The sequence below is a fragment of the Euprymna scolopes genome, chromosome 23 (assembly GCF_053919585.1).
Source record: "Euprymna scolopes isolate OS-2025 chromosome 23, ASM5391958v1, whole genome shotgun sequence".
In the NCBI taxonomy this organism is placed as follows: domain Eukaryota; kingdom Metazoa; phylum Mollusca; class Cephalopoda; order Sepiida; family Sepiolidae; genus Euprymna; species Euprymna scolopes.
In genome coordinates, this window is record NC_136504.1 from 58280078 (window position 1) to 58297923 (window position 17846).

The following is a 17846-nucleotide window of genomic DNA, read 5'->3' on the forward strand; positions in this document are numbered from 1 at the left end:
GGGTCAAAGTTCAACAATTTGACCTTTGAGAACTCTACCAAACTCTGACAATTTTGGGTATACATACTTGAAATTTTAGATGTAGGTTACTTGGACATGGATCAAACATTTTAATTGGAGCCCCAAAATGTTAAGGGGTCAAAATTGTGGTCAAACTTCCAAAACATTTGACGCCTGCGGTCTCTACCAACTTTTCTCTATGGTAACTAAGGAAGCCTATTATATAGATGGCATTACCGTACATATTCACACTTTTTAATACATAGATATGTACATGAAGTTATGAACAGTACATAGGGCCTGAGCTAAGCCGGGCAAAACTGCTAGTTAACTAATAAATTAGCTTCTATTTATTTAAAAAGATACTTCATCGGTTTCAGCTGTTTACTGAAACTTCTAAAATAAACATCTCAGCTAAGGGGAATAATTCTTATTCTTTTAGTAAGCATTAGCATTCCTTATTTACTTTCCAGCTTAAATAATGAACGTTAAAAAACGTGATAACAGAACAAAGAAATATTTACAAACTTCGGATCCACTATTCCAAAATATATTTTCAAAAAGCAACTTTTACTATAATAGAAGATTATCATTAGATATATATATAAGCATAAGCCTGACGAATTCTCACGAGAATGAAACACGGAATATTCTATGTAGCTTAATTGCTATATCTATCTATATATATATATATAGCACTTAATACTTTTAGGGCACTTTAAAGTTTTCTTTCAGAAATATAAACTTTTGTTGTGCCATATAATCAAATTTTCATTTGTTTCATCAAAACAATTCTGTTGATAACTTCTCGAAAATTACACGCTCTGATTAATGACTACAGGAGAAACCAAAGATAGCAATTCAAAAAGAATATTTAATATATTTCTTATTAACCATTCTTTTACATCTCAGGCAACACCGAGAAACAGTTCCTGCTAGTTTAAATAAACGAATAAAACAAATGTCATTTTTAAAGTGACTGTGCCAACAGCATTCTATTATGAAGATTTGATTTTGGAACCATTCATTTTTGATAAAATCTAAACTTTTGGCACTCGGCAATATCACCGCCTGCAATTATTTGTTTTGCTTGCAAAATATTTCATAATCAGAAAATCTCAATTTTAAAATAGGTATGAAAAGGGATAGCATAGTTATAAAAAAAGGTATATACAATAGAAAAATGTGAGTATGAAAAGTAATATAGTTAAGCTTAAACATGGAAAAGTAAAGGACTAGTTGTTAAAACTGGAAAAGAAAAGGACAAGATATTCTAGTAAAAAATATAATAAATTTATAACTTAAAATATTGCAGCATTTAGAATTGATTATATAATGAATTGTATAATTGATTATATAATGAATTATATAATTGAATTAAAAAAAAAAATTAATGCTCCAAAATTTTAAGTTATAAATTTATATTTTTTATTAGAATATCTTGTTTTTTTCTTTTCCAGTTTTAACTAGTCCTTTACTTTTCCACATTTAAGCTTAACCATATTACTTTTCATGTTCGGATGTTTCTATTGTAATCCATGATTTTTCCAGGCTTCCAATAAATTCACTTGTTCTTTGTTTAATTTCAGTCTTATTTTTTTTGCTCCCATAAACACATATGTAATAACAATGTAGGGCACTTGTCTGCTTTCAATAAAATCCCTCCAATTATCTCCCTTTCATATTTTCATTCTGTTTCACTTGTTACTTCTCTTTTTAAATTAGTAGCAATAGTAGTTGTTGAAGCGACGTGGTTGCTATGGAAACCAGTCATAAAAAACGTTGCTCACCTCCTTACATATTTATATGATTTTGAACACCAGAAAATTCATAACTTTTGTTTTACTGAACGAAAATTGAAAAAAAAATTTTTTTCATAATATAGCTGAGAAGGTGATCTATAAGCTGTAATAATTGTTTGAAATTTGGTCGAAAAAATGAGTAAGCGGTGAAGTTCTAAATGATTAAAACTGCCACTTAACCATGTATTCAAACACAGTAGTGTTTGAATGATACTTATTATACAGGTAAACTATTGATTATAAAACACAAAAAGATAAACACAAACATGCTACGATTTGTATGCATATTCATGTCATGCTCCATGTAATTGCATATATATATATATATATATATTTTACTGTTTTTTGTTTTCACCCCAAAAAGTGCCACTATGTCCTAAGCGGGGTTACTATTTGGGACCAGATATGCAGGAATACTATATAAGGAGTTGGGCAGCAAGATATCTGATTACTTCTGCATGTCAGTACAGTCAGGGAAGCAGGGGCCTGGGAGGATATAATAGTGGTTTGCAACCTTTTTCAACTTTTTTTTTTTTTTTTTTTAAATTGAGCTAAATTCTAGATCATTCTCTTCCTCAGTGTGCCTAGCAACAGACTAATTTTCCATGAATAGAGTTTCTTCACATGGATTTATCTATGAAGCACATTGCCACAAGACTGCTTCCTCACATATTATAACTCATCTTCAAAGCCAATGTCAACAGATTTCTAGTTAGAACTATATCCACAAGTATTTGAACTTGGTACCCGACAATTATTTCATCTCATTAACCTTTATCCTTAAGTGGCATCTAACCTTGATAAGTAATAATTATTTATTAAAAAAAAAAAATTTTTTTTCTCCTATCACATGGGTAATAAAATCTGGATTTTCAGTTGTTTGGATATTTTCAGTAAAAAAAAAAAAAAAAAAAAAAAAGACAAATTGGAGCTCAACAGCAAAAGAACTATCAGAGGAAGACCAAATGAGTTCAACAAAATTGTTTAAGATATTTTGCGTCTGAATCTGGATTATTAGCATAAAAATAATCATTCATACTAAAAACTTAAACGTCTTACATTTCTTTAATAAGTTCCATTTTCATTTTTATCTTTGTTTACTAAGATAAAAAGTTGTTTATTTACACTTTTTTGAAATGGACACGAATCGTCTGTGGATGACTGGAAATTCTACATAGGCCTCCAGTGATCCACCTGGACCACCTTGATAACCATTGATCTATATAAAGAATATAGATTAAAATAAAATTTGGAATTTGCCATAGCCAATTCTATTGTCCATTACATTATCCATTAAGTCGATCCTACACCATCCCTTAACATAAAAATATTACTTCTTGACAGATCTGTATTTTTAAGTTAGTACAAACGTAACAAATAGAAAAATGTTTACTTATAAGTCCCCCACCCCAAATTAATCAAAAAGATACCATAAAATGAAAACATCAATCAAAACAAAAAGCTTAAGATCCTGGACCATGTAGAGAACCACCAATGACAGGAGTGCTTATTAATTTGAAAATAAACCGAAATACCATCAGCCTTAAATACACGAGAAACTTTACAAGACATAATCAACACTAATCATATTTAAATAGAAAACATTACATGGAATGGATAATATAATTGGAGAAATCAGGAGAACACATCAATCAAAAACTTAGACAAAGAATTATTGATATTAATGACAACAATAGTCTAAAGCAATATAAATAATGATGACTCAGCATCATAAAATTAAAAGAAAATCTTTTCAAATAAACTGCTTACACTTATTAATTTATATATCAAGTAAGGTCTCAAATCGTCATTAATAACTGTTTACAAAACTAATGTTTGATTCTGGCTAGTTTCTTCTATGGAATTTTTGTAAATGTTTTTAATCAAACACTGTATTTGGATTCCATTTCATTCATAAAATATTTCATCCATCTAGGAAGAAAATTCAGACGGATAGCATCTTAATCAGATAACAGCAGAAAGCTTAGTGAATTTAAAATGCTTAGAAAACATACGGTCAGCTCAAATAGCTAAGTTGAAGACGTAAGATCTAAAAGGTCTCGGTTTCAATCTCACATTTTTTTCTTATTTAAGCTAGATGCTTGTGTTATAGTTTTTAAATAATTTGGTTTGATTAATAAATAAAAAATTGTAATAATTGAATTTAAAAACAAAAATAATATTGTGGAAAACTTATTGACTCACATAATAAAAGAAAATAAGCATACCAGCAGATATTGAGAGAGAGAGAGAGAGAGAGAGAGAGAGAGAAAGTTTGAATTATTTTTCTTTAGCACCTTCACTGAGGCAACATCAGGTAGGGGTAGCTAGTCTAACATAAAATTATATTGTTAGATTTTCAAATTCAGACCCAAATAGCATTTAAGACAACAAATAAAACTTTGTTTCTGACTAGCCAATTTTCATTTGTTATTGTTGTACAGTTTTATTTGCAATATAATAATATACTTAGCTATTAATTATTTATAAAACTAGCCTGGGTGCTCGGCGTTGCCCAAATATTTGGAGGTGTGTGTTGAGCAAAAAGTAAAAAAATAAGTGGTAGTAGGCAGGCAGGCTCAAATCTGTACCACAAAGGAGGAAATGAAAAAAAAAAAAAAAAAAAAAAAAAAAAAGTGATGTCTTTGCCATTGCGTCCATCACCAAACCAGAAGTGGCAAAGGTTTAAATTAAGGCTAGTCAATCGGAAAGAGGGGATGACTTTTGAAAATATCAGCGAAAAAAAGCGACCCCCTCCTTGTAGGAAAGTGCTCATTTGAGGGCGTAGGAATTAATGTTTTTAGCCAATTTTTCGATATTTGCCGTCCAAAGAGTCGAGCTTCAAAACGATACGAATCTTGTAAAAATCCGTTGCCTCTGTCAAAAGTTTTAGGCAGACATATAAACATGCATACATTTAAACAGGTGAGATTTATATAATAGATTATTTAGCCTGCAAAACACAACCAGAAATATAAATCATTTTTCAAATAAAAATCAGCACGATTCATAGTCATCATATTCTGGTTTGCTATCTGTTTTACATGCGACATGCGTTGAACGGCTTAAAATAAAAATTATTTTTAAAACTGACTTCCAAACTAAAATATTTCCAGTCAGCTTTTTATTTATCTCTTTCTCTCAAGTTCATTTTTATCACTTCTGCCCATGCTTTCCTTGGCCTTCTCCTGTAAACTGAACCTGCTACCTTGACTGTTCTACATCTACTAACCCCAAAACTCTTCTCCATTCTCGGAACATAATCACACCATCAAAGTCCACTGTTTTGCACAGATCTTCATATACTGTCCAGATTTAATCTTCCTGTGAGGTCATCTAATCTAAAATCTGTTTCTAAAACTCACATTACACATTCAACATGTCATTCTTGTGTGTGTCTCCAACTGTTGCTGGCCAGGTTTCACTTCCATACATCATAATATTGTACCCATATGCCTGATAAACTCTTTTCTTGAAGAATATAATAGGAGTGGTCTATCTTAAGTTCATACATATATACAGGAGTTGTCTACGATAAGTTCATATATATATATATATATATATATATATACTCCTGACAAGCAGCAAAATCCCATCCCTTCACTGTTGATGTCCCTAGATACCGAAATGTCTTTTACTCTACTCTATTTTTAATAATTTATTCCCACAAACAACTAAACTTTGCAAATCTCCTTGTTTCCTGCTTCCTTGACTGTACTAACTTGCAAAAGTTTAAATGTATTGTAAACAGACATCTTGGTGCTCAACTCTCCACAGTCCCCTGTTAGACAATTCTAAATAGTAGCCCCTTATGTTCAAGTGGCAATACGCCTTGTTTTGGATGAAAAAAATAAAATAAATAAAAAACTAAAATGATGCCACTGAGCAACACCAGTTAAGTACCGCTAGCAACTTATCAAATGATCCACGCATCACTTGTCAAACGTTGCATCAGCTTTAATATGATAAGACATAAATCTGGAATAATTGACACAACAGATTGTACAAGTCAATCCTTTACACAACATTTTCATCATTTTACTCGGTTCATGTTTCTAATTTATTCAGTTGCCATCCAGCAAAAACCTTTAAACAGAGATTTATTAGTCAATAACTGACAAAAATCATTGTTTGTATGCATGCAAAACTGAACATTTGTGAATGAAACTGAATATTAATGATTTAACGCAATTGTGGTATTTGGATTGTCTGAAGCTGTGTTTGTAGATGATAGCATACACAAGGTTTATGGCATTATTTACATGCAACTGTTCTTAAATGCCATTTTGTATCTAGAATCTGCTTACAGGTTGACAGAAAGCAATGAATAAATTTGTAAAATGATTTGATAACGTTATATATATATATACACACACACAAGGTAAATTTTAGTTTTTAAATACAAATTATTTTTTCAGCTAGATATACAAAAACCGATGAAAAATATTCAAGTTAGTAATTTTTAATATTGTACAAAACTGTTTTAATGCATTTGTGATCTTATTGTGTTTCTACTGTCTCTCTGGACAACCACCCATTTGAAAATTCAAATATTTCAGATTTACATCAAATTTGATCCATAGACATTAGACAAGATCCTTTCAAATTTTCTTAAAGGCCTCTTAAGCTTAACTCTTGAATTATAGGCATTTTCTAGAATGATAATTATGAATTGAACTTTGACTAAAATTAGAATGAGGATTCTAGATATGTTATTAACCCATATCCATATATTTTAACTAGCACGGGGTGGGGGTGTCATAAAATATGCTTAAATAGGATATTTAAATTTTTCCAGATTTCATATATATTATAGAGTCGTGATTTCAAAAGTAAGGAAAAAATAGAGGTATTTAGGTACCATCAGCTAGAATTGAAAAACTGTAGCATTCAAAGCTGGTGACGTTACCACTGTACCAACGTGACACGCATATGAACTGATTAAAAATTAAAAAATAAACTAAGATAAATGTACAAAATGTTTAACATTTTTTCAATTTTGACCAATTTTTGATCCCTTAAAAGCTATTTTAACCAGCTAAAGACCCATAAAAAATCCAATCATTTGAGGCCCCTACTGACGCTCTGCAACTTTTAGTTTCAGAGGAGATAGAGTTTGAAAATATGGAGACAGACAGGCATATAACAGTTTATATATTAGATTTTAATCTTTGCAAGGGGAATGTAAAAGTATTGTTTCAAGAATTAATCCTAACTATTTTAGGATAGGTGTTCATGTAGCAAATTTATAAACAAGTCTAGTATTGATATAGATTAATCAATTTAGATTTATTCTTTGAGAAAAAAAAAGACATATATAGATCTGAGGATTAAATACACTAGATTTCATAAAATTTTATGAAAGACAAAATGGGGGGGGGGGGAAGACCCAAATAAACCCATTAAGTCCCAGTATATCTAAACTTTTTACTGTTAAGTTGAAACTTATTACTAAAAATAGATTAGAGTACACAACTTGGAAAAGTTAGTTATTTTACTTAAAAGGCAAAATATTGACGTTACTATAAATAGAACACTGGGTACATGATATATTTTAGAAACCAAAATAAAATTTACACAAAATTGCACTTTTGGCAATGAGTTAGTGGCTTACTATTGCAAGACTCATTTTTATAAGTTCATACATTTTCGAACAAGGAAAATATTTGGTGTCCTATTTATAGGACAGAGAGATCTAATAGGGTAATCAAAGGAAAAAATACAAGATTTTTTTTTTAAATTCTGTTTTTCATTATATCTATATACCTATAAAAGTGAACATATCTGTCTGTCTGTCTGTGTACATTTCCCTACGCAATAAATCTGTCAATTTTTAGTTTACAGACTTGAAATTTGATATACAGGGTACTGAAAATCAATGTGATCGGGTTTCGGCCAGAAATTTCCCTGTTAAGGGGTCAAAATTCAACGATTTGACCTTTGAGAACTCTACCAAACTCCTCCGACTATTTTGGGTCTAAACACTTGACATTTTAGATATTGGTTCCTTGGACATGGATCTAATTTAATAACTTGATTTGAGCCCAAAACAATATTAAGGGGTCATAATAGGGGTCAAAGTTAAAAAAAAATTACCGTTTATTTTGCTCAGCAAAAAAAAAAAAAAAAAAAAAAAAAAAAAAAAAACGGTAATTTGCCGGGCCGAAATGCTAGTATATATATATATATATATATATATATATATACACACACACAGATAAAAAAACAAAAACAAAAACAAACATTTCTTTTATGTTGAAATTTTTTTCCTTTCTAAACTGGTTTGGTTTGTTCTGCATCATGTAAAAACCTCAGTAGGTCATTTAATGCCGATCAAAAATAAAAAGCAGCACAATAATTCTTTGTAATCATTCTATTTGAAGGAAAGATCTGATTTTGTTAGTATTCTTTGTAGAGGAATAATTTATAGAATTCAGATGAAGTGTGTGTGTGTGTGTGTGTGTGTATATATGTGTGTGTGTGTGTGTGTATATACACATATATACATGCATTTGTGTATATATACACATATGTACATATGTATATATACACATATATATACTAGCAAAAGTACCCGTCATTGACTGGGTTCAAAAACAGCCTACACAAAATGGATTCTGATTTATGAAAGTATGATAGGTTATGAAAAGAGATAACTTCGAATTTGGGGGTATCAAAACCAAAGCAAAATATGATGAAAGTAAAAAGAAAATAGATAAACCCCATAATTTATTATACCATACCTGTTCACATTGAAACACTTATCACAATATTCTGTGGATCTATATTAAAAAATATTCTTAAACTTTGTGACATATTTCCATTCTATAGAGGTCAGGTGCGAATGAACACACCATAATTTTATACCATATTTCTTCAAACTGAAATATAATTATCAAAGTATACTTACGCAGATAGATATGAAAAGTTTTTATTAAAGTTTGTGCCTATTTCCATTCTATGGAGGCCAGTTAAAACACACTTATCAAAGTATTATTATGTACATCTATACCAAAACACTTGTAAACGTTTTTTTTTAAATTTTTTTTATTTCCATACTTTGTGGACCAGGCGCGTACGCAGACCGCACAATTTTAATGAATCATTATGCCAGATCAAACATACCCATTCCTGTGTCTCGATACATCTTCTATCATTATATGTGATGAGTTTTCTATAATAGTCAACCATATAGGAGCCTATTCGTGACCCCAGACGTTCAGCTTTATATTATAGATATGCTTCTGCGAAAATATAATTTTTTGTTTTTCCAATCAGATTTCACTTTTTTATATACTAATCCTTAATTTAATAAGCTCAATGTAATTACAGAGCATATAACAAACAAATGACAAATGTCTATATTCCAAATGTCATGATGTTGACCATCTGACAATTTAGTCCTTTACTTACATTGACATTTACAATTCTTGACAGTGACTGTTTCATGGCGCTAAATCATTAATTTAATTATTGCATCAATCAATGAATCTATTTTGCCCTTAACTTATCAGAAGAAATAGCAATCTATCAAAAGAAAATAAAATGCATTTGACCATGATTACAAAATCCAAAAATTGGAAGTTACAATTACCTTTTATCACACCATGATATAGCACTACGAAACAGTCAGTAAAGAATTGTAAATGTCAATGTAATTGAAGGAATAAATTGTAAGATGATCAACATTATGAAATATGGAATGTAGACTTTTGTCATTTGTTTGTTATATATATTTTACGTAAGTAGATATTTGAACTTTTATTTGCTATGAATTTTTTTTAATTGTTGGTTTTAGATCTGCATATGTAATTTTAGTGCTTGTTTTAGTACTATATGGTAATTATTTCACAGCTTTATATGCTCTTTATGTTGTGTAGGGTGTGTGTATATAACAGAGGACAAGACGTCATTTATAACCGTGTATACGGCAACAACTACAAGAACGACACCATTACTTAGGGAGTTCATATTTATAATAGGAGGCTTATATAAGTGAAGAGACGTGAAATGGACAGTTATATTTAAAACACAGAGGAGAGATACGTTATTGATGAGAGGGATATAGACAACACCTTGGAAGGGGGTTCTTGTAAAGTTCATTATACAAGACGAAGACAAAAACACATTACCTTGTTGAATTGAAGACAAAGGCTTACAAACAACACAAAAACATTTCTTTCCAGCTGGTGATGAGAATGATCAGAATCCAATGCCACATTAAATTTTTAAATTTCGTCCTCCCATTCTGCCTCGCTTTCGAAAGGGGCTTAGGCTAACTCTCTCCTCTCTCAACTACTAACTCTCCTGCCTAACTCAAACTCTCAACCCTAACTGATTTTGAACCCTAATTTAACTGTATACATTGAATCTATATTTCTTTGTGATGTCAGAACGTGGCCAAACATGTGAATGTTTTTTCATGTGGATATTGCATCTGCTTCCAACACGTGTTCTGGCAACACAAAGACATTTAATTCTCATTGTCCCATTCTACCCCCTCTGACTTAACTTGTTGCATAATTATTTCTAATATAAGAGACAATTCTCTACATTCCTAGAATCACATCTAAACAGCAATATGTATTCATTTTTAACTTTTGATCACCGAGTTCGATTCCAGTATTCTCCTTCAATAATAATTATCTTCGACCCTAATTACCAAGAGCTGTCCCCTTCAATACACAACATTTACTTTCAACAATTACAACTTGGTAGCCAACAGAAGATGATCGTTTTCATATTGCAGAGGCGATTGATTCCATTGTAACATGAAATAATTAACAGATTTATTGTTTTTGTTCAAAGTGAACATCTTTAGTCTTTAGAGACCATGAATTTGCTTGACATGCACTTTTTAATAATGTCAGATGCCAAATCAAGACAAATTGATGCAGTGCTTGACAATTTCCATATATTCTTTGCTGCCACTATGTTTCCATCCTTAGATCCATCTGTGTATATGTACTTGCAGTCAGAACAATATTTTTTATTTTTTAATTAATTTCATAGTTGAGACGACCCAAAGGCTCTTGTTTTGTTGTCTATTATATCAAGATGTAGGGGAGACTGCCACTTTTTTTCACTGGATTGCTCTACTTACTCTTGATCTTTACTTTATAATGTTGAATGCTTAGCAAGGAGACATTAAGTACTATTTATTTTAATCTTTGATATGGTTCAACTCAGTGCTACAATAAACAGTGTATATCTTAGAATTAATTTTACATTTCAAAAGAAAATCTAAGAATATATAAGAATTAAGAATCCTTTTTTAAAATCATTCATTTTTTTTTATTTTACGATTCAAAATTCATGCAAGCACTAAGATGAAAAAAAAGGAAATATAAGTAAAACTCTTCTTACCTGTTCTGGGTCTACTGGAAGCAGGGTTTGTGGTATAAACTTGTCTGGTGTTTATCAGCTCTTCCTTGTCTTCTGGTATATAAAGTGGATCATTGTCCTTTTTACGACGTTCTAATTCTTTGTTGTCTTCTAGTAATCGATTATCTGTTAAAAAAACAAAAACAAAAAAAGCAGACAAATGAAATTAAACTTGTTTGATAAAAAAATCCACAAGATTAAAAACAAAAAAAAATCATAAATAATGAATAGCAGAGGTAGGGAATAAGGATCAGATGTTTTAAAACAGAGTTGGAGTTTAGGTTTTTCAGCTAATTCTCTTTCAACAAGATATTTTTTTCAGGAGTCTGAACTTAGAATAAGTTGTTTTCTTTAAATAAGTTGATTTGCTTTTCCAACCAACTTTTCAATACTGATGAATAGTTACACACATACACAGAATACATTTAAAAAGTTACCAACATTTAGAAAAAAAAATTCAAGATAATTTAACACAGCACAGAGTAGTATTCAATAAAAGTCTTTTTCAGGCTCTAGACATCACTGGATTTGGATAGCAAACAACCTGATGACATTTCCCTTTGTAAATGGCAAGCCACTTATATGGGATGTGACTTGTATCAACACTTTTGCATCCTTGTCACTGACAGAATTAGCAACAAACCCTGGATATGCAGTTGCGGTAGCAGAGAACAGCAAACAATCAAAATATGCTGATCTTCAGGAGATTTGTATTTCAACCAATTGCCATGGAGAGGAGTGGAGCAATAAGCCCTGTCACATGCAATTTCCTCCACCATATAGAACCGTTAATGACATGCTACACAAGGGGCCAACAAGAATTGATCTGGCTTATTACCCCCTTGACAAAAATACCCCCTCCCCCGACAAACAACAAAATTTCACCCCCTATACAGTAGAGATCCCTAGATGTAAGAAGACCTTCTACTCTAATAGCTTCTTCCCCAGAACTGCTAGACTTTGGAATTCTCTTCCAGTTTCCTGCTTTCCCAACTATACTGACATCCAGAAGTTAAAGTGTAATGTGAACAGACATCTTGCTGCTAAACTCCCTACATAGTACCCCTGCAACTTAGGTCTCTGACATCAAAGTCAGAATGTGTCTTGTTTGGGGTGAAAATGTAAAAAAAAAAAGAAAAACATTAATCACTATTTGCCTCTCCATGTTTCCTAATTTTTTTTAGTTAACTATTATTTAATGTTTATTATTTTGTTACATTTCTGAAACATTATTTCCAATGAACATTTTGATTAGTAGTATTTGCCCTTATTTGTTTTTTTACTTTTAGTGAATATAATTTTAACTGTAATCAAAAGTTAAATTTCAATAAATTTTTCTTTAGAATAAAATAAAATAAATTTATCAAATTCTTTATCAACAATAAACAAAAATGTGCTTGGCAGTTTTAGCTTTTCATACAATATATGCGCATCACATGCACTATCATAAAGGTCTGTTCATTAAGAAAGAAGCCTGAACAAAAAAGCGCACTGAAAGTAAACAAACAAGTATACAAAACAAACAAGAATAAACAATGCAAAAAGATGTGTAAATTACAAAACAACAAAATATTACTCCACTTGCCATTCTCAGCAAAACCTATGAGTGAAAACAAAGGTAGTGATTTTAAATGAAGATTCCTAAGCTCTTTTCAACAAATAATAAAAGAGCGATGCATTCTAACCGCTGAAAAGAGACTGATTTTTCTCTTAAAGTCTTTGCTATTTTTGTTCTTCATTTCTTTATGGTCACCATAAACAATAGTTCAACTGTTTTTTTAGAAGACAATGAACTTTCGTTAATCAGTATGTTTTTGTTTTGTAATAAAATAGCCATTATTCTTCGGTTATTTAAAAATAAAAAGAAAAGAAATAAAAAATTAAAAAAATAAACATTTTTTTTATTTAAATAAAATATGAAATTTTTATTTAAAAAAAAAAAAAAAAATTAATTAATTTTCAATTGAAAACATATTTTTTTAAATTAAACAAAATTATTTCTTAATAAAATTTTTCTTTCTCTTAAAGTTTATATTAAATTAAATTTAAAAAATAAGTTTATTTAATGAAATAATAAAAAAAATGGTTTTCAGATTAAAAAATTTTTAAACATTTTTTTAGAATCATCTGATGGCTAGCTTTTTAAAAATCTGCTTGCTAAGTACCATTCTGAAAATTGCTATAAAAAAAAAGAGAAAAACAAGAAACAGTTATACTAGTAAAACTATTTCTCATCTAAATCATGTGCACTACAACTTTACATTTCTCGTATTGGTAAGAGAAGGCATTGCATAAACGATAATCTATTTTGCAGTAATGTGTCTGCAATCAATTTTCTTTTACAAAATTAGTTTCCGCAGGAATGTCTTTATAGTCTTCCCACCTACATTGCCTGGTATTTCCAAATGGTCACTCATCTAGTATGAACCAGGATCAAAATCACCTAACATTAGATCACTTTGAGGATTCAATGAGAACGTGTGTCAACATGATTATTCTTATATATTTTTAATGTAATTTTAGGCAGATTTGCTTCTGCAGTCACAAATACAATCGATTAAGTACAACATTTTCAAATTGTAAAATTTGCCCAAAAAATAAAAAAATAAAATAAAATAAATAAATAGCTTAGATGGAGAGGTTTCATTTGCCGAGATAATAGGATCCCTTTTGCATATTTTCATTTTATGGTTTGCAAAGATAGAAGGCATAGGGTTATAAAAAATTAGGATTAATCACAGATCCGGTAATTAATCCCTGTAATGAAGCAACGTTGTTTGGATAATGGTTAAAGAAAATTCACTTTATGTTAATCTAGTAGAGCTCTCTAATGTTGCCTGCTTGAACTAAAAGAAAAGCTAAACAATCTGTTTAATATTGTAATTGTAAAGGTTCAAGTTTGTTTTCGGTCTTAATAGTTATGCTTTGAGCTATGTTCAAACTCAATTTATGCCTATAAGTATGGCATGGTAACTGATTGAGCCACTGGAGCTATTAGAAAATGGTAATGCTGTTAACTATATAAATCAGAACAGGCAGCTTATGCTGTTTTGTCTACGGTTCTTTCTTCTCTTTAATGAGAGTCACAAACGTATTAAAAAAAAGGGGAAAAAGAAGTAATAGGAATGAAAATGCTTGAAATACAAAATCTAGAAATATTGCCTGCTATTAAATTTTATATCAGTGTTATATAGGTGATAGTAGGAAGATTGAGTGTGAGGCTAAAAGCTCTTCCACTTTCCATTATGACAAATCAAAAATAGAATATTAATCAGGATTAAATATTAAACTCAATCAGAAATACAATTTTTAGTTTTTAATACAGAAGAATAAATGCCATATATATGACTGAGAATAGATTTAATTATACACCTTGTAGTTAAATTATTAATAAAAAATATAGATAAAAACTGGCTTTCTTTTATATATAAAGATTAATGTGGATAAGCCCTTTACTATTAAATGGCTAAGTTTTTCAAAAAAAACTTTTTATAATCTGAAAATCTGGCACTTAATTGACAGTATTCAGAAGAATAAAAAGAAAATGCATAATCAACAACTTTAAAAGCAAGCGGTAATTTCATAATGTAATTTGCAAGTAATAAAATTTTTTTTTCAATGTTTATCAATGAAAAGTGATGGAAACTTCACACACTTAAACTAAAAACATAATAAAATGAACAGCTTCAATGTTAAAACGCATTATATCATAATACAAGCCTACAAAAACAGAATTAAAAAAGAACCCATTCAGTTAACGTCAATGTAAGTATATATTTAAAAATAATAAAAAAACGTTTTTTTTCAAAAATGAAATCATGCAATACAGAACTCAATGTCTGCGGACAATGTAAGAGGATGGGTGCTCATGACAACCCTTTAGATGTATGAACCCAAAAGATTTTGTTAAGCTAATGACGTTAAAGTAATCTGGTGAAAGTAACCTTAATGGTGCCTACAAAATTTAACAGTTCCAAAGAAAGTATTGTATAGTTAATATTCCTGTAAAAAACATGTCAATGGTAAGTTATAACAAAACTGCATGCTTTTCTTTAAGCTTACTAAGTTGGGGTGACAAGATAAAAAAACAAAAAAAAAAAACAAACAAACAACGAAAAAGGTGCAACCTATCATCTATTTCCTAGTAAAACATTGCTGAATTGTTTCTAATTTTCATTATATGACTTTACAAACAAAGAAACTACCTGACATCCAACAGTTGTTAGTGTAGCTCTAAATATTCTTTTTAAATTTATAAACTTACATTGCATATCTCCAATATAAATCTAGGGTAATTTTAAGAACTAATAGCTTTTATTTAAATTAACTTGAAAATTAATGAACATAATATTTTAAGAACAGTTTTAGTAAATTATCTTTCTTATTAAACTTTAATTATTCCTATTTGCTTGCATCGAGGGCAGAGTTAGACACAAAGTTGGCTTTTAATGTGGGGAAAATCCAGGTCCCCAAAAAAGGAGCACTCTGGATAGGAACAAAAATTAAAATTGTCTCAGTCTAGAAGGATTTCTCATTGTCAATATCAATCAAGTTATTGCATAAACATGATTTTAGGGGTGATGGATAACACTTGATTAAAGTTTGTTTAAAGTGAAGCTGGTTTGCGCAAAACCAGCTCCACTCTAGCATCCCAACCAGTCTGATCCAGTGGCAGGTCAGGGTTGAGATAGCTGGAGACCAGGTGGGATGTAGGAGCTTCTGGAAGTGTCAATGTCCTCCAATCTATAGAACCCGGTGTTCCTAAATGGTCACCTTCTGGTAGTAGCCAGACTCAATGTTGCTTAACTTTGGTGATCTAATGAAAAATTGTGTCAACATGATTATTCCATATTACATATATATGTGTGAGAATAAGACAATGAAATCACACATAAATACAAATTAATTTATTATGAAATACTTTAAAAAAAGATAGTTAGACATACAAATAAGTCATCCTCTGGCCATCTTCAGGTGATTAACCACGATGGGATAGTAATGCGGAGTCTTGTAACTTGTTCCCAGTAATAATTACTGTCTTTTTTGGGGGCCTGTAGCGCAGAAGATAGAGATTCTACGATTCCAGGTTAGCATTGTCTGAAGATATCGGTTTCAATTCTACCCAAACAGACAAGAGGATTAGTTGGCCAAAACGTGGTAGGACAACAACTATGGAAGGCAGTAATTACTGGGAATAAGTTACAAAACTCAGCATTCCTATCCCATCACAGTTAATCACCTAAAGAAGGCCAGAGGATGAGTTGGCCGAAACATGGTGATAAAACAACTATGAAAATGAGAATAACAGTTCGGAAAAAAAGTGAATGCACAAATTATGAAGCCTCATTTCCAAAATAAAACTTGTGCATTTATTCAAATGCAATTTTTTTCCTCACATCAAAAATGGTTCACTGTCATTTGATGCAATAATACAAGTCTTTTGAAATATTGCACATATAATAGAAAGCTAGTATCTAAATACAGCCTAGATTTCTGCAAATAAGTAATTAATGCTATTATTACCGTTCATTTACTTTTGCTCTGACAGGACCTTCACCCTTCCCAACACCTTACTACTCAAACTGTTTAATTCCACCTTTATTTTTAATTTTTATCTAAGTACCTCATGTGATGCTTCAGGTAACCACAAAGTCAGTAGCAATATGTCAATGCTCAATAAATTAATGTAATATATTCAACTAGATAAACATTTGGGTTTCTCAGAGCTTAAAAGATAATTTGAGAGATTGATTTTATATCAAGATATTAAGAGGAGAAAGAATACTATCCTATTATTTAGGCATATCGATCAAGAAAAGACGTCTTTTTCTCCTGCTGCTACTCATTTAACATCACTTTTTGATATTTTGCAAGTTTACTCTCCAGTTCTAAGAGTTCAACGAGTCAACTGTCACCAAATTCAACCCTATACAGTCTTGTTTAATCACCTGCTCCCCAGTTTTCCTTGACCAGTCAAACTATTTGCAATTCCAGACTTCCATGTTTTTGCAGAAGAATGAACACTTCATGTCACAATACCAGTGTAAGCTCTATGTTGAACAAATTTAGTGCTTTCAAATACAGTAGAACCCCGGGATACGGTGGCCCTAGGATACTTTTTTTCAGGTTACGATGTGGAATACAATGTTTTTCTGGGCCCTGGTTACGGTCTTATTTATGTTATTTGATTATATACATATGTATTATATACTGCACTGTATTTTGTTACTAATTTATAATGCCATATCCCAAGGTTCTACTGTAAAACTGATGATATGTCCCAAAAAACATTTGTTTGAAATAGCTGACTGGTCTTGGCTATTATAATCAAGTAATACAAGCTAGTAAATCGCCTTATAGGGTGTATAGCTTACAATGAACGGGTGTATAGCTTACAATAAATTACAATTTATAGCTTATGATATCCTTAAACTTCTATGTTTTGTCATTCTCCAGTCTGCTATACACATTCGTATTAATGGCTTACATCAGCCAATGTGTGGAGGAACCCGGATGTATTCACATTCATTACATCTCCTCTAACTTAATGGGTTTGGTCAGATTTCATGCTACAGATCTATCTAATCATGAATTTATCATTGTGCTGCAGACGAGTGAAAGAGGACTGGATGTAGGCCCTGCATCCACTGCCATATAACA

General features: G+C 30.7%; 1 protein-coding gene across 9 annotated transcripts in view; it reads right to left on the reverse strand.

The window, feature by feature from the left end:
* LOC145245928 (receptor expression-enhancing protein 1-like) overlaps positions 1 to 17846 on the reverse strand; it is a 251661-nt gene that overhangs the window by 29901 nt on the left and 203914 nt on the right. For all 9 annotated transcript variants that reach the window (XR_013863050.1, XR_013863049.1, XM_080107673.1 and 6 more), the window contains one exon: positions 11169 to 11312. Coding sequence is in view for 7 of the 9 variants with exons in the window: in XM_080107673.1 (XP_079963799.1) it covers positions 11169 to 11312 (144 nt within the window). In the remaining 2 variants the exon portion in view is untranslated. The remainder of the gene's footprint in view (positions 1 to 11168; positions 11313 to 17846) is intronic.